This window comes from Talpa occidentalis, unplaced genomic scaffold (assembly GCF_014898055.3).
Source record: "Talpa occidentalis isolate TD23 unplaced genomic scaffold, MPIMG_talOcc4v2.1 talOcc4.5, whole genome shotgun sequence".
Classification (NCBI taxonomy): Eukaryota; Metazoa; Chordata; class Mammalia; order Eulipotyphla; family Talpidae; genus Talpa; species Talpa occidentalis.
The window spans coordinates 118,765,659-118,783,968 of NW_023604861.1; the positions used below are offsets into that span (position 1 = coordinate 118,765,659).

Here is an 18,310-nt window from a genome sequence, read left to right on the forward strand (position 1 = left end):
ATACAATCCAGGAGCAATTATGGTGTTTAGCATGGAGCATAATTTCAATAAATATTTACAGAATGAATCCATCAGCATTTTGGGTATTTATTCCTTTGCTCTCATCAAGGATGTCAGAGTAACAGAAAATTAATAGGATGAAAAACCTCAGTCTGCTAGTATTAAACAGTTTCCAAAATACTGGCACTTGGTAAACAAGTACCAAAATATTACTCCTAGCTCAGAAAGAGAGGACATTAGACTATAAGGTCATCCTACACCTAATGAATCAATTATGAACTTTCCTTAAGAGAAAGGTATCATCCAGGCAAGTTTTAAAATAAAGAGCAGAAGAGATCAGAAACATCTCATTCAGGCAAGGGTGGGGTTTACAAGTTTTTAGAGCATCCCATCACTTGAGGTAACTATGGATTGATGGTGATTTTATGTTTATAATTTTTCAGCATTATGACTTTTCTGTGCTCCAAGAATGCTTGCTAATCCACAGGGGGAAACTGCCACTGAAGAGAAAGCAATAAACAAAGGCAAAGCCCAGGGCCAGTGCATTTTGGCTGGTCAGTATGTTATGCAGTAAACTGTTCCTTCTGGAGAAAAATAAGCCACTTGCTCCTTGGGCCAAAATGTAGCCCGCCTGATGGGAGCACTGGCTCGACTGTAAGTGAACCCCAAGTGCCTGCACACATGACACAACGTCATGGGGGCCGAGGCCTGGGATACCTTCTCTGCTGCAGAACCATACACTGCAGGGTGCGACAATTTCCACAAGCAGCTAGGAATTCAACAAAGTCCCTGAGTCTATGAAATATAGAAATACAACACTACACATGGTGGTCCCAATCCTGACTTTCTTTTAGTTCAGAATTACAGTGAAATAAAAATAAGGAGTCTGCCTTCCTGTTTCTGATGCTGCAACCTAAACATTTTTTTGGATACTTGATTCAGATATATCTATTTCACAAAAAACAGGAAGCTTTTTTCCTCCATGTGCCCATTAATTTTCTGTGGCTGCATAAACCTCTAGATAAAATATTAATTCCTGAAATTACAAAACATAAAACTAAAAGAAAAGTTACAAATAGCTTGGTAGAATTCACTTTAAATTTTAAAAGTGTAGAAAACAAGATACTAAAAATACTTATGGCCTTTTATTCATGTAGATGTCATTTATTACATATAGCTCATATGGTAAGCTAAGTGTATTATGTCTGACAGCAATGAGCATTTTTGGTTAAATGTTTGGCTAATATTATTAATAGACTGTGCCAACAAAGTATAATGTTATTAGCTTTTTAAGATTGTTTTAGTTTCAATTTTTGTTAGTACTGTACTTAAAATATTTTCCACTACATATTTTTTCTTTGCTCTAAATATGTCTTTGAAAAAAATAAGTCAGGCATAATTTAAATTCTCTGTATATTCTTGATGCATTAGGTTGCCTAGTCATATTATAACAATGTTATTTGTTACACATTAAAAGAGCAAAGCTACAATACGTTCAAATAAAAGAATCCTTTGTTATACACCTTCTATATACTTTTGAAGGATGCATTTCTGCTGGATTTTTGACTTCAATCTTAAAGTGACTGTTGAGCGTATGCTAGATGCTGCCAGAATGTCATCGTGACATCTCAGAATGTTACCATTATTCCCAATATTTAGTCAAGGACATGATGCATTTTTGCCTTTTTATGCCCAAGTGCTGGGCCTATAGTAGGCACTCAACAAATGCTAGATGGATGAAAGAATGAACAAGTAAACGACAAACCAATGAACAAGAGGAAATACTCATTTAGTGCTGATCTTTTAAAGAGATCATGATGTTGGTGGAAACTAGGTCTAACCTTATAAAACTTAGGTATAAGTGGTGAAACAGACTTTGGTGGGATGCAGAAGAACAACGTAAGGGAGGAGGTTGGACTCATCAAGCTGTTGCAGTGGAAGAGAGAACACACCTATACTGCCTTTAACTACACAATGAACATTCTTTTTTTCTAAAACTAGGTGAAAGAATGATAGTATCAGAATATTAAAATAAAAGATAGAAGGAAAGTTGGGTGAATGTTCTGACAGGGCAGGAAGCACGGAAGACAGGCTGGTTGGAACAAAGCAGGGGCTGCTGGGGGCTTTCCACATCAGCTAGCTTGGGCTAACTCAGCACGGAGTCTGTTATGAAAGTGTGGCGTAAACAGATGTTGGGCAGTAAAGCTAGTTTTGCACTCATCTGTTTAGTCTTCAACATAACGAGTTAGGGATTAGCTGCCCTTTACAGAAGAGGGGACAGAGGCCTGAGGAAAGAAAGCAACTTGCTCTGATCACCGTGACACAGGTCAGATGCCAGAGCCTAGGAGGACAGTTTCGCACCTACAACCACCTGAATCCAATGAGCTAGCAATTTTGTTTAACTTGACTCTCTTCTCAAAGCTGTGGCCTACAAAGGTGCGAAGTAATCAGGATTGCTAATGGGAGGGTGAAAGAGCAGAATGCTCTATGACAAGGCTTCTGTACGAGATAGGCAAGCTGCCAAAGTCCAGCTGGTGTTTAACTATGTTTTTAGGTATATAATGGCAGTGGGTGAAATGGCACACATTCACCTAGATCAAGAAATGGTGAAGACATAGATATGTCATCATGGCAAGACCTCAGGCAAGAATGATGTCCTTCGGCACCCCTAATTCTGACAGCCCCCTGCTTAATTACTCCACCAACAGGGGCACCCAGGATGGCCTTGGGATCTGGGACCATCATTTCCCAACTCTGGCATACGTGCGCGCCTGGTTCTCCTCCAGGACCAACGCTTCCTTTTAACAGGATTCGTCTTTGTAATTGGCAGAATCGGACACGGAGTGGCGGTGTATCATTAGCATTGGGTACAGGAAATTGTTTTCTTAGGTTTTACATTTTATTCATTTTTTTGGCATTATAACACCTAGTTCAATACCTAGAATTAGGCAAGTGGTATGTATTAGGTGAAGGAGAGCAGAGGGGAGGATGAAGGACTAGGTAGCTTTGTAAAAAAGTAAATTTACAAATAATGAATGGTTAGTAAAGACTGATGTCCAAAAAACTGACATCAAATACAATTTTTGTATATATTTCTTTCTATATAGTGAAGAAATGGAAATGTAGTGCATATGGTCTGCATGGATTTACAAAGCCAAAATGCAACATTAACACAAAGACAGGCAGAACAGGATTTTCCTAATAGGCTCAATTTGCAAACAGCCAGTGGTATGTTTTCACTTTTTCCAGTGACAGCCGAGGGACACTGCTTTCCTGGACTTAACTATGAAGGGCTCAATGTGAAGTCACAAGTCTTAAATAAGTGTGACCATGTGGCCAAAGAGTTCATAACAACAAAGCCCAGGTGAAGGTCAGGGTGATCAAGTACAATGATATCTCTATCTTTCTACTTTATAAACAGCTCAGGAAAAAAAAGCAGGTACAACCCCATGACCAGAAAGATGCAGAGCTCAAGACAGATGAGGATTAAAATATAAACTCTCATGACACAATCACCAATTACCTTGGTATCAAATAACAAAGTGGACATTTAAGCCAACAAATGAGGCTGCCAAGGTAACTCTGTAATGAACTCCCAGATGGGTGCATGGCAAGGAAGGGCCTACTCTGAACAGAAACAAATCCAGGAAGGCAGAACGGCCTCGATGGAGAAAGACTGCTGGGAAATTTAAAGATGGTAACAGCCACAATCTAACAGCTTTATAAATTCCGTTTTGACACTAACTCCCTCACACAGAGATAGCTTACCTGGAAGTTAATAACTGCAAAAAACTAACTCAACTCCTATTTTGTATCTGCCTTTTTCTTTTTTTTTTAAAAAAAGATTTATTTATGTGTACAAGAACTGGGGTACAGGCCAGAGGTTGGGGGGGGGGGTGAGAAGATTCACCAGAGACAGAGTTGGGAGCAGAACAGGCAGACTGACTAAAATACACTGTTGAGGAGAACAGTGGGCGAGGCAGGAGAGGTCTGTCGTGCCATGTGGGTAGCTCCCTGGCCAGCCAGGATTGAACTCATGCTGCAGAGGCTGCAGATAGCTTCATAGTGCTGTGCTTAACCCCTTGTGCCACCAAGGAGGCCCCTGCATCTGCCTTTTTCATCAAAATCATTCTTATGAAAGAAAGCATTGAACAACATTATACAGAAAAAAAATCAGAAAGTGAGCATCTATTTATAGTAATTCCAAGACTCTGAGTCCATGATAAGTCTATACAGGCACTTGCAGAGAATCTGCTTATTAAGCACACATTGTTTGTGTTTGGGAGATGTCAGAGAGAATGGAAAGATATTTTGAAAACTAAAGGCAGGTAAATGTCAATTCAAAAGGGACAGAGGATTCTAAAACTAGAGAAACTAAGGTAGACATTTACAGGTGAAAATTATGCAGAAAGAACACGGAACATACACTTTATGACCTTTAGAAAAGAAAGCAGGGCCTCCCTGGTGGCACAAGGGATTGAACACCGCACTATGAAGCAATCCGCAGCCTCTGCAGCACGAGTTCAATCCCCGGCCAGCCAGGCAGAAACCCAGATGTCGAGAAAGACCTCTCCTGTCTTGCCCACTGTTCCCCTTAGTAGTGTATTTCAGTCAATCTGCCTGTTCTGTTCCCCACTCTGTCTCTGGCAGATCCTCTCACCCCCCATCTCTGGCCTGTGCCCCAGCTCTTGTATGCATAAATAAATAAATCTTTAAAAAAATAAAAATAAAAGAAAGCAGTGACCACCAGGAGCAAGCATGGGTTCAGGAAGAACAAGCCATAACAAATAACTTCATCTGAATTTTAAAACAGGGTTTCCAGCAAAGGAATACTCCCAATATAATGTGTTTGCATTTTGATTTAAGTTATAGGCTCAGAATTTCAGTTTCCCTTCTGGAGCTGGAGATGTGTGTTAGCTGAATAATTCTACAGGAGTGAGGATTACCGCCCACTGTCATTCTGTAGTTAGGTCTAGTGCTACAGGGCCCTGTCCTTGGTTATGTACAATTTCATTTAGTTCCATGATTTAGATGAAGACATTAAGTGATGCTAATTTAATATAAGCCTGGTGGCACAGATAAAGTATGAGATGACATTGCTGATATTCAAAAACACCAAAACTAGTTGGAAAATGGTTTCAAATCCCCAGAAAGAGTTCTTGTTGAATGTGGCCATACACGTGTATCATTAAATAAATCATATGTTCAAACAGAATGGATGAGAACCACTTAACAGCAGATATGTAAAAAAAGCACTTAATGGCTCAAGTTGCTTAGAAAAGCTCAATAGCGTGCAATTCAAAGAGCTGCTGCAAACTGAGGCCACGGATTAGCACTGTACCGATCAGAACAAATTCTGGATTACTTTCTGTTTCTGGGCCACATATTCACAGAGGGACAGTTCCCCCCAGGAGAAATGCAACACACTCCATCTAGTTTCAGAGGTCATGCTTTAAGAGATGATTAGAATCTACATGGAGGCAGAGCTGCAATCAATGAAGTGAAGCACAATCTAAGGACCAGGGCTATGTGACATCTCTGAGTGGGTGGCCTTCTTGTCACTAGATGACCCCAGCAAAGGTGCTATAGAGAGAGCGACTGGGCGGCTGGAAAGATGCACTTAAAGGCCCTCACACTGCACCCTTGATGCAGCCAGCATCAGAGTATCCCAATGCAATGAGGTGAAGGTGAAAATCAGGATCCCGGAGCAGCTCTTTTCCCCAAATGACAACGTATCTGTTGGTGTTAGGTGTTGATTTTCTTCTTCTTTTAGGTTGCTAAGGGAATGTCCTGAACAACAGTGAAAAATTATATTCAATCACATAATATTAGGTTTAGAAAAAAAATGACAGCGTTGAGAAGACTCACTGTTTTTGCACTGACAGGTTCGACAACCATTGTGATCAAGTTTGAAACCGTAAATGCAGTCCTTCTCTGTCAGGGTGCAGTTCGACAACTCCCCACATGCAGGTGGATCAATTGTGATGTAGGTGGGTTCTAATAATAAAAAGAGGAAAAAAAAAATCAATAAGACACATGATTACCTCTCAGATGCTATTCAATCTCTGAAATCCTGTACTACTGAGCTATGAAAGGCTAATAAATAAATTTCATCAAATCCTAAAATTTTAAACATTCATAATGTCTTGAACCCCTGAAAAAGAAATACTGTTATTCAGATTTCTAAAATTTTTTTTTTTAACCTATGAGCAACTAAGGCATTTTTGATGTCCTCACATAATAATTCTCTGATGTTCACACTATAGGAAATAACCAAGAGGTTAAAATGAATTTCAACTTCTTCCTGTTTTTGAGTTTATTTTTGTGATAATCAGGGCACAGTTTTCAACTGTCAATTATCTCTCCATTGCACAACATTTCTGAAATCTGGAAGCATTCCTTTTTTCAAGTTAAAAATCCAGAGTGTTTACATGACTAGTCTTCAAAACATCTGAATTTCCTTCATCTGCCTCTCCTTCGACCTTAGATGAGATGATGGGTATCTATGACCAGGGGCTCATATCCCTGGCCCAGGGGCTCACGGTAGTGCAGAGCAAGACACCAGTATTTTGGAGTAAAAGTGAGCAGACATCCTGGGAAGGGATGCACAGAAAAAAACCAAGGCCAGAGGTGATGCTTTCTTTGCCTTCTCAACACCATATTAATAATGATGACCTGTTCTGGATAACAACAGCAGCTTCACGCTTACATAAAGTGTCTATGTGACTATGTAACATCCACGAAGTTCTTCATAAATGCCTTCAAGCTTCACCACACTCCAGTGAGATGAGTGATCATTGTTCCCATTTTTTATGGATTCAGAAATCTAGGATAAAGACTTGCCTAGATCACAGAGTTAGGAAATGGTGGACTCAAGATTCAAATTCAAATCCTAGCATTCTGGCTCCACAGGCATATCCCTAGCCCTTATGCAAGCCAGCGGCTGTTGCAATGATGTCTGTTTTGCAAAGCATTGACTAGAGGGAATTTATATGTCATATTGTGGGAAGATTACTGTCAAAGGGAACAGGGACAAGGGACATATTTATATTCCACTTTTCAACCAACAGATTTTATGAACTTCAAAATATGCTGGTTTTCACAATATCTTCGTGAAGAGCTAAGTACAGAAGGTCTCCACCTATGTTTCACAAATGGAAAACATGAGATGCTGAGAGGGTAACTGGCTTATCTAAGTTTACATAGCAACCCAGAAGCAGGCTGGGAATAGAACAGAACGGAGGTTCCTGACCTCCTGTCCGACACTCTATCCATTAGTCCACACTATCTTCTCAAGTTTCATCTCCTGTTACCTTGGAAGACAGACCAAAATAAGCGTTTTAGCTGCCACTTCTAAGAACAAGAGGTCTAAATTTTTATCCATCTGCTAAAATGCGCCAGTGACTCAAGTCGTCACAGGTAGTAGGCAACTATGACTTATTTCAGAAAAGCTTTGATCAACCTTCTCCCAGGACAATACAAATGACAAGGGCATAGCACAGTCTACATTCTTATACAATAGCTTGAAGAATATGCCCCATAAATTTCTATGTACACTTTCCATTAAACATTCTCAATTTCCTTTAATGACAAGTATCCTTTCTGACAGATAACTAATTTAATTCACTGTGTGAATTAAATAGTGCTGCTTTCTTACATTCTCTTAAAATTTACACAGAATATCTTCAGTTTCTAAACACTGTTTTTTCTGTTATCACTACTGTTACTAGCCACCCGAGAATAACTCTATTTCAGCCTTCAAACACAAGATTGTCGAATTTATTTTAACCACCCATATAATAAAGAGAGCGCAAAGACTCTGTCTCAGGCTAATGTAAATTACACTGTAGATTATCCTGTTGAGAAAAGGGTTAGCCCTATGTTCTAGAGAGCTTCTGAACAAGAATCAGAAATAGCTTCTGAACTCTATGTCAAGTGCTTCAATGAATGGCTCACGGGTAGAGAAATATATCTACATAGATCAAAACCTTGTATTCTTTGCTGACATTTAAGTTGATGAGAAACGTCTACCTTCAAAAAGTATACTATGGAAAACAAACGTATTTGGGCAGATTACACTGACACTGAAACTTCACAGTAGCCATAAGTAGTAAGAAACTATACTTTCAGCATATTTTAGGGACTTGTTAAGAGAATTGACAGTGATGTATGCGCTATTTTTGGTAGATATTAGGATTAATGTGTAGGATTAGGACTGTGATGTGGCTAGAAAGTAAAAGAGAAGATAAATTTTTGTTAGAGTATCTGAATCGAGACACTGTCATGAACAGTCCTGGGTTCATCCAAATGGAGCCATGAGTCTACAGTGCCAGACGTACGTGGCACGCACTACACAGGAGGGGTGGTGCCCCACATACTTCCCTCCACAGTGAGGACAGGAGTGAGACTTGCAGGGAAGGGCTATGTTGTATGGACTGGTGCTATGATGACCCGCCATCAACATCTTGGCCAAATCAAGTCCTAGTGGGTGCCATCCAGGCCTTGAATGCTGCAGTAGAATACCAGAAGTAAAACACAATTGAGTGTCTCTGAAATGACTATTTGCCAACTGATTTATGACGTCCATAAGATGGAAGAATTGGGGAAGTACATTAAAAATTCCGACTCCCTCAATAGTTAATCTGAGAAAAACATAGAAATCCTAATGGAAGTATTTATTTATGAAAATTGTCAATCTAGCCTGGAACGATACAATTTCTGGATTAGGCTGAACACAGCAACACTTATTGTGATATATTAAATATATCAATATATTAAATACAGAAGTCTAAATATTTTTAAAGGGCGTTTAACACTTGCCATCTTGTTTCATTACATAACAAATTAGTTTTCCTTTGCAAATACAACCAGGACAAATTTTAAGAGCCTTTTGAGGGTGATGACGCATGGGCTGGGGTCCTTCTGCTGTTGTCCCATATCACTGGAGTAACTGATTTGTAATAGACACAGATGCAGGCAGTGAGTTGTCTCCTACCATTTCATCTGAAATAATACATTACATCCCAGGTCACTGTCATCATTTTCAACATTTAGAGCTCAGTTTCCTACTGTCAGGTATGCTCTGTTAGTTATACTTCTGTCAGAACAATGTTACAATAGAAATATGCAACTGTAAATTATCTAGTAAAAGATCTGACATTATAAAGAGATCTAGGCATTTGCTTCAGTCCAATATACTAATATGCGATGTCAGACTGGTCCTATTACTAATGATAGGGCAATTTTTTGAGAAAGAACTGCTCTGAGACTACTGACATCCAACTGCTTATTCCAAATAATAAACTCCAAACTTATTCCAAATAATACATTCCAAATTTGACACCATCCTGAGTCCCTGCATTTAAACTTAACACCAGAGTTCTGAATTACCACCAAGTGAAGGTGGATTTTTTTACAAAGTTTCTATTCATGGACAAAGTTCTTGGTAGAGAAAGGGGTGATTATAAAGAGTCTAGAATCATGGTATCAGAGTATGCCTATTTCTAGTCTAAATAAAGAAGGCTGAGAAAGTGTTAGTGAAATATAGGAAATGTGCATTCTGCTTTGTTACAGCATCCTGACATTTGTGTACTGGGAACTGTTACTCTCTCTCACATGTCTCTTCAATTTCTGTAACACAATGCTTTGATTGTGAAGACGATTCTGATGGTCTGAAGACCAATGATTCTTGTTTAAATCCTGTAATTCCGTGTTCTCACATTACACGGGGCAAAATACTGCAGTGCTATGCCGGAGAGCACAGGTCTTTCTAGAAGGAGGATGATGATGTTGGGTCCTCTGGCGAGTCTAGTGACTATCACCTCAACGGCAGGGGTCCTGTTAAGACTTTTGGAGACACTGACGCATCTTTGTATATGATGTTTGTTGCTCTGAGCAAAGAAAACTGTCCGCCTTTTAAATTGGTTGGGCAGAGATGTGTTAATGGGCCTCCTTCAAAGGGAGAAATGGCCCGAGATCTCCTAATTGAGGAGAATGAGAAAATGCTCACACAAAGTTGGGATCTGAAATTATCCCTGAAATTCCATCTCATCTTGCATTGAATCAGCTGAGGAATCAAAGAAATACCTTAATGTCCTCCAAAGGAAGAAGGCTTGAAACAGCAGGAATTCATTGTCTTTGGCTACAACTATTTCTAAAGGGAACCCTGGAACAGCTTCTTTGTGGAGAAGAGTTCTAGAAATAGTTTCTGAGCCTAGAAGCAATAAAGAACAAAAATGGGTGTTTGTTATGTCTATATCCAGTCTGATTCCTACCCTGCATCTGAGTGGGAATCACTGCTTTCCTCAACCTGTTGTTGTCTTGAATGATTTTTAAGGATGCTCCAAATACCTTTCACTGTCCAGAGTAGCTATTTTTTACAATAACCCCTGGGATTGTCAGGAGCACAGTCTTCAGCCACCAATTCTTATCTCAAGTCTTAGAAAACAGATCTGGAGGAAACCTATTGTAACATGTAACAACAAAAAGATATATTGGTTTTTTACATTTACTTAACATTTAAAGACAGATATTTCTTGTATATTCTAGGAAGCCCCAAAAGCCCTTACTAGTAAAAATACTTCCAGGAAACACTGGTATTTGTCAAGATTTAGAGGGCCTCAGATACCAGGTTTCTAAGGAATACCACTGGTATTTTATAGTGATGCTCAAGTATTTCCTAGGAGCAATTTTATATACTCATAGGGAGATATTAAGGCACTGTGTTCACAATATGTCAAGAACATAAAATTAATTATTCATTGATTTTATTAATCATTCTAACTCCAAGGTCCAGCACTAGACCGTGACATGACATATGTTTGATTATTCAGAATTATAAGTGTATTAAGCAATGTAAGCTCTCTACTTTCCTGCTTTTTGTTATTTTATGGAACAATCTCCAAAAGGAAAACAGGGAAGTATGAAGTTGAAACTCAAATTCATCCTTCTGAAGTTTTAATATCAGTCCTATCATCATACTGGGTAAACATGCTTGGGACAACAACAGGACCAAAAGAATATTTTGACCCTCAATTATTTTAAAATGCACAATAACTGTAGTTAATTTGTTTCTGAAATAATTTATATAATCATTGGTTTTTATATTTCATGTAGATGCAGCTTAAATGAAAATGTTAATAGATGCTTTTAACTTGGTGTTCAATCTGTATTACTCCATTAAACTTCTAGTTTTGAATTAATGCATACAAGGTTCTTCTCATTACCTTGATTACTACAAGCTGTTTATCTCTTGCAAATAATACTAATTATCTCCATTGAGAAATGTGTGAAGCACTCTTTCTGATTAGCCACCCTAGGAAGGCTGACAGCCAATTAGTAGCTCTTGAATATGGTGGATGACTCCAGAAAAGTACATTGTGGAAGGCTGTATAGGGCCATCCCCTTGGGTCTGCCTGCAGCACTGCCTCTACCAGGAAGGTAATTAGCTCTGGTTCCAGGTCTCAATGTCAGAGAGAGAGCTGTGCGCCTGTGAAAGGCAGGTCTAGGAGGTCTGGCTGGAGGAAGCAGCTGTCCACCAGCACCTTCAACGCCTAGGAATCTGAATCCATTCCAGTGTATGCACACAAGTGCATGTGCCTGTGTGTACCTGCACGTACACAGCCACTGACTTTCTGGAGCAATCTCACTACAGGCAAACTTCTGGAAAAAACCTTCCAAGGTAGATACAGACTGTCTTTTAAAAGTTAAAAAAAATTTCAAGTAGTAAGTAGTAAGCTAAATGAAGCAAATTCCTATCTGCTTCTTATTTCACTATTACCCCTTCCTTTAGGGCTTTAACAATTGTTGGATATTTTATGTAGCTTTTCTCTATAAATACATAAGTCTACTTATTTGATGGAGAGAGACAAAGCTGAACAATTATTTTCTTTTCAGATCTAATTCAGCCACTCTCTTCCTTAAAATTTCTTTGGAAGGTGGTGGTGGTGGTGGTGCAGGAATGACTTGGTTAAGTCTAGTGATTAATGAGTAGAAAAATGTCAGAAGTTCACTCACGTTATAGGACTATATCAAGCTTCCTTAGAGCCCACCAGCTAATGGAAGGCTGTGTAGCTCCGTAAGATGAGAGACACGGCCGGCCAAGACAGTACAGAAGGAGGTAGCTTATCTCCTGACTGTCTTCACATGTCATTCTGTTACCACAGCTGCTTTTCAAATGTGACCATAACTAGTCAGAAAACCCTTCAAAATAAATAACCGAATTTGTCAACATAATTGCAGCCTGCAAAGAGAAATACAGTAAAGATGAAATTTTTCCAAATGAAGCCAGAGGGAAAATTCTAGTAATGCAGACAATAAGGGAAAAAAAAAAAAAAAAAAAAAAAAAAAAACCAACAACTGAGGATACAACAATTCCCTAATCTGGAAGTGGGAATTTCCATGGACTATGAATGTGTATTTAAGAAAGTCTCATTAAGTCATGGAAAAATATCTCCTACGGTTGAAGTTTCCAAATTCTTTCAGCCTCTACACATTTAGTTATCCTTTTTCCTCTTGTATATATTTCTCAAAACAACACATCCTTGTAATTTCTGAAGTACTTATCTCAGAGCAGTTTCTTTATTTTAAAATTAATGGTGTGAAATGTTCTCAAGATCTGTATTATTTTATGGTCAGACAGAGAAGCAACCACATATTTACTTTAGACCTATTTATTAACTCTGTATGCTTTTTCCAAGGAATTTTGGCTGTTGGATATGTTTTCCTTCTTTCACCAATCTCATATTTAACAGGAAAAGACAGCTGTATGATTATGAGATTATTATTAAGATCACAAAGGACAAATTAAAACAATTTTCGAGAATTATAGAATGGGATATCTTTTTTTCCAGGAATTCAGCTTGAAAGAGCTCACAAATTTACTGAATTCCAAGAATAACCTAGGTCTTTTATACTTGTCAGATTTTATTCTATTATTAATTTTCACAGAAAATTATCATGGTAGCCTTTAACTGGAAATAGTGTGCATATTTACAGGTCCACAGGTACAGATATGTGTGTGCACATCTTAACGAATATATTTCAGGTAGACAAAACTTGGGGGATGACTTCTGGTATCTCAACCCAGTCCTCAGAAATGACTACAGACGAGGGAGGGAGGGCCTCTGTGTTAGGAAGAATGGTTTATTTATTGTTTATAATCCCAGTATCTAGTCTAGGACTTGGCCCATAGCAATGCTTAAAACAAAAAGGAAAACAGACATCTGATGAAGAAGGGCCTCACTCACCACTGATCTTAGCTGGCTAAAGTTCTAATTTCCTAAATCTTGGAGTAAGTTCTTTAGAATCCTCCTCACAATGGCACTCCCCTGCACACAGCAGCTACTCAGTAAGTGAGTGCCAGTGAAGTAGCAGCTAAACACCCATAGAGAACATGGGTGGAAAAATCCCAAGCCTAAGCCTTCCAAAATGAGATGCTCTGTGCTGATAGCCAGTTGCCTGAAAGGGGATGAACTATTATCTTTATCTTTAACTCAAGAAGGCATGGAAGTACACAAAGTCTTGTAGAAGGCCTCCTTCAAAATTCATAACATGAAATCTAACACTCCAAATTTCAATGATCGGGAGGAGTCACTTCCACACTCCATCATTCAATGGTGCCAAATAAACAGTGTTTGTAAAAGAGTCCTGAAGACAGCAGGGAGACCCACTCAACTCAGCAACTGAACTGCTCAGCACATTCACTTTGTTGATGAAGCAAAGCCTGGCAAGAATCAGCAGAGAAAAGGGGAAAGTAGGGGCCAGAACACACATGATGGTTCCCCAGTGCCAGCCACAACTATGGGGGCTGAGGGGCCAAATTACTTTACTCATGTGAACACAGGATCTTATAGGTTTACTGATGTGAACATAGGTATCTTATAGATATAAATCCATAATTAAAAACCTGGTGGAATTATTAATTGAACTCAAATTCATCAACATGTAAAATGGAATGCATCAACATCCCATTATTTCTTTTTTTTTTTTTAATAAATTTTATTGTTATATTCCCCATACAATTGCAGCCCCCCCATTCTGACCCCAATCCCTCCCCTCCCACCCCCGCCCCCCTAAAAGTGTCTCTGGTTCATAGTTTTTTGTTGATTTTGATTTTCACTTTCTTATAGTTATTCATTTTCCTGGTCCCTTATTTAAGTTTTCTAGATTCCTGCTATGAGTGAGACCATCCGGTATTTTTCTTTTTCTTTCTGGCTTATTTCGCTGAGCATGAGCCCTTCCAGCACCATCCATGTTGCTGCAAATTGCATGTGTTTATCTTTTTTGAATGCTGAGTAATATTCCATGGTGTATATGTACCACATCTTCTTGATCCAGTCATCTATTTTTGGGCATTTGGGTTGTTTCCAAAGCTTAGCTATTGTAAACAGTGCTGCTATAAACATAGGGGTGCAGGTGTTCTTTGGAATTGAACATCCCATTATTTCTGAATGATTTTCAAAAAGTGGTTAAGTATTCATCATTGCTCATCTTATTTCAAATTTAGATCAAACTGATGGTAAGAGCCCAGGACCACATCTGATACCACCTAATCCCCTGGCAACAGATTTTCCAATCTGCAGGGCCCGGGCCTGGAGTCAGACTGATGTGAATGAGGCTAGGTGAAGGGTGGCTGAGGACAGACTGGGAGAACAACACAGTGCCTTCGTGTGGAAACATGACTCCTTGGTGGGAGAAACAGGAATGGTCAAGGGCAACAGCCTTTTCCAGAGGTTAAACAGAAGGACAAAATTCTAGGCAGGGACTCAGGAAAAGGACCCAGGATCAAAGGTTAAGCCATATAGGCTATAATAACAGCAAATGGGTCTCAGCTATGAGAATGGAACCAGAAGCATGAATGGCTTTTGAATCTGAGCCAGGAAGATCAAGTAATTTCATATTCACCATCTGACTTGCATCCCCTCTCCCTCCTCATGGTGGATCCAAAGACAGGCAAGAACATGGATTTGGGGACAGAAGACTTAGCACGAGTTCCTATTCTTATTATCTTACATGGGATGCTGAATCCCTCTGGCCTACAAAATGAGAATATGCTTCAGTCCAGCAGCATAACACCACTGTGAGGCTTGAACAGGATGCAAAGAGGGGCCTTTGCTATAAACTCTTTGGATTACATGACAATGTTGCTCTAATTACTGTTGTAATGACTATGTCTGCTCAGAGCTATAACTGGTCTCAGAGATGGCTAAGTAAATGAATTGTGTGCCCTTTGTAGGTCTCAGATGTTTGGCTGATAAATATATGACAACTTACCCATCTGTGGTAAGTTAAGCATCATTTTCCATGTCCACTGATAACATAAAAAACATCCGGGATGTTGGTGGGCCCATGACTTCTTTTCCCATGGCCTGGCAAGCTCTGGGGTATATTTGTGACCCACCACTGGTGCCTTTCACATTTGCTAAGTAACATCTGATATCAGTGTTCTGCATTTTGGCCATGTCCACGGCGTCTCAAAGAGAACAGAAATCTCTTCTTAATCAGCCGATGCGATGTGAGTCGAAATAGAGATTCTATGAGCCTGGCTGACCCCGTCCTTCCTGTCTCATGGTAAGGGCCTCAGCGGATCTTTGGTGATGAGGAAAGACGCATCACAGTTCCATTTATACTCTTGGTAGCTTTGCTAGTACTGCAGCCATATTCAAGGTCAAAGAAAGCAATTCAAAATGCTGTTTTTGATCAGTGATCTCAAACTTATGCTAGTAAGAGAAAGTTCACTAGCACTACGTTCTTAACAACGTATTGGGTGTCTTTCACACAAACAACAGGGTTCTCAATCATAGGACTGTGGAACACCCCTATTCAATTCATCTGGCCTAAAATCTTCATGAAATCTTTTAAACACTAGAAAAAAAATCTGAAAACTTAAAAACATTCCCAGAAAATCCAACAGATTCATGGAAAGATCTGGGCTTGCTGGTCCTTCTCAATATCCTTCTCAATATCCAGGGTCTGAGGCCATTCCAAGATGACAACTTATCTCCAAACATTTTTTTTTAGCTTTACTAACACTTTCTGAATTGTTTTAAAATGAGTTGATGTGGAGGACAAAGCTTTCCAATTAAGATGAAGAACATCATTTGTGTCTTCCTATTGATGCCCTAACTAAGGGGGCCAGGCCAAGAGTGCAAGGCACAGGTGGATGGAGACACTGAACAATCCAGGAAGCATTAAATATGCCTCGCCTGATTCCAAAGCATATCAGATTGCATCAGGGATGTACACGTTTTCAAAGCGAGGAAACAAGGACCAAGGTAAATTTTAAATAGCAAGGCCAGGATGAGGGCTGCGCACACAACACAGGCTGTGAGGTCCTGCAACAGCTGGCGAGGGGGCTTTCAGACTCGACTCTCAGTTTGCTCCAGCAACCATGGGGAAAAATTAAATCCAGATTATCCATGACTCCCAGGGTCCCCAAGCACCAAGTACTTGTGGGTCTTACAACTTTCTTAGAGAGTCTCAGTCTTGTTTCATGACAGTGATGCCAACTAAGGGCTGGAGTCTCAAACGGAACCTTATTTGACAGCCTGTATTAAATGATGTGGTCTCCACTGACTTAGAATGCTGAACTGGGCTCTGCTTTAAACAACTATGATAAATCCAGTGTATCAGATGTGAAAGTAAAATTCACTTGCTGTGAACATAGGTATCTTATAGATACAAATCAATTAAGTAAAAATCTGGTGGAATTATTAATTGAACTCAAATTCATCAACATGTAAAATGGAATGCATCAACACCCCATTATTTCTGAATGATTTTTCAAAAAGTGGTTAAGTATTCATCATTGCTCATCTTGTTTCAAATTTAGATCAAACTGATGGTAACAGCCCTGGACCACATCTGATACCACCTAATCCCCCAGCAACAGATTTTCCAATCTGCATGCTGATGGATGCAGTGAACATTTAGAGGTCTCAAACTGAGAGGCTGACATGTGGGTATGACCCAGCTCCCTGCCAGCCCAGCAACCTGGGACATGGAGATCCATAAATGGCCAAGGGATGTTCTTAGGTAGACTTATTCTTTCAGTCAGTCTGTAACTACAAAGCACAGAAAATATTTCTAAAAAGCCTTTTAAAACTACTCACTGGGTAACCTGCAATCTATAATGCTAGCCCTCATGTAATAAAGTGAAATCTTTTTACTCTAGTAAGATCACTTTAAGACTCTGGAACAATTTAAAACAGTTTAACCAGAAGTGGGGTTAGAGAACAAAAATCTTAAACAGAAACTGCATTGGAATCACCATTTCTTTTGAAGGAGTTATTCCTACAGAGGAATTATTTTGGTCTAATTTATTTAATAACATGTCTAAGGGAACACATGCTACTTCACAAAAATATTGTGATATATAATAAATGACCATGCAATATGTGTCCCTCGCCCCTAGAAATCACAAGAAAACACTATGCGGTGAGTGGACTGGTTTCTTTTTCTTTTCTTTTAATAAACACATCAGGAGTTATACTTACAAATAAGTGTTGTTGCTAAAAGCACTCACTACTGTGCTACTGTGTGCTAAATGTTCAAGGTAAAATTCTATTGGAAACTTCAGAGTTGCTTTCAAAGCAAATTACTATGTCAGAGAAGACAAAGTACCTTATTTTACTGTCACATTCTGCTTCCTCTGAGCAGTTCTCTCCAGCTCCATCACTCACCTTTTTCACCAGACTTAGACATGAATGCCTTTAACTATTTCCTAGTCTGATAGTCGGCGGTTTACAAAGCTAAGGCTGTCGAAACGTGCTGCAAGCTCATGTCACTTCAGAGAAATACTGAAACTATTTTGATGGTTGTGCTTCTGCAATTCCAGTTTTCTCATACAACTATTCTGAAAGCAAAAACAATGCACTTGGAAATGTAAGCCTTTGTATATTTAAAAGTATCATCACTTTGTAGTTGAACCCTGTGTTGGTGGGAATAAACATATTTCATATGGAAAGTGCCATCAGGTGCTTTAATACAGGTGTGCAAAGGCCAACCTACTCTTCAGAATTGAGGTAGTGCAAGGAGATGAAGACAAGGATTCCAAAAAAAGATGCTTTAGTGTAGCCAACACTAGGTAAAGCAGAACAGTTCTTTAAAGCTAGACAATATGATTACTAGTTAAATATACTAAATTCTGTTAGGTTGACACAAGTTAAAAGGAAACAGATTCTGCTACTTCTGGTCAATGGTTATAATGTAAAGAAGATGAAAACTTTCTTTTTAAAGGCCATGAGTCTTTTCTGAAGGGCATGTCTCTTAATAACCTTCATTAACTTCTGGTTGGTTGCCTAAGAGTTGT

At 39.2% G+C, this 18,310-nt stretch overlaps 1 protein-coding gene across 1 annotated transcript in view; it reads right to left on the reverse strand.

Annotated features, from left to right (window-relative positions):
* The window catches only part of CRIM1 (cysteine rich transmembrane BMP regulator 1), a 171,368-nt gene that overhangs the window by 37,263 nt on the left and 115,795 nt on the right, over positions 1–18,310 (reverse strand). Inside the window, exon 8 of the mRNA XM_037528236.2 lies at positions 5,869–5,997. Coding sequence (XP_037384133.1) covers positions 5,869–5,997 — 129 coding nt within the window. The remainder of the gene's footprint in view (positions 1–5,868; positions 5,998–18,310) is intronic.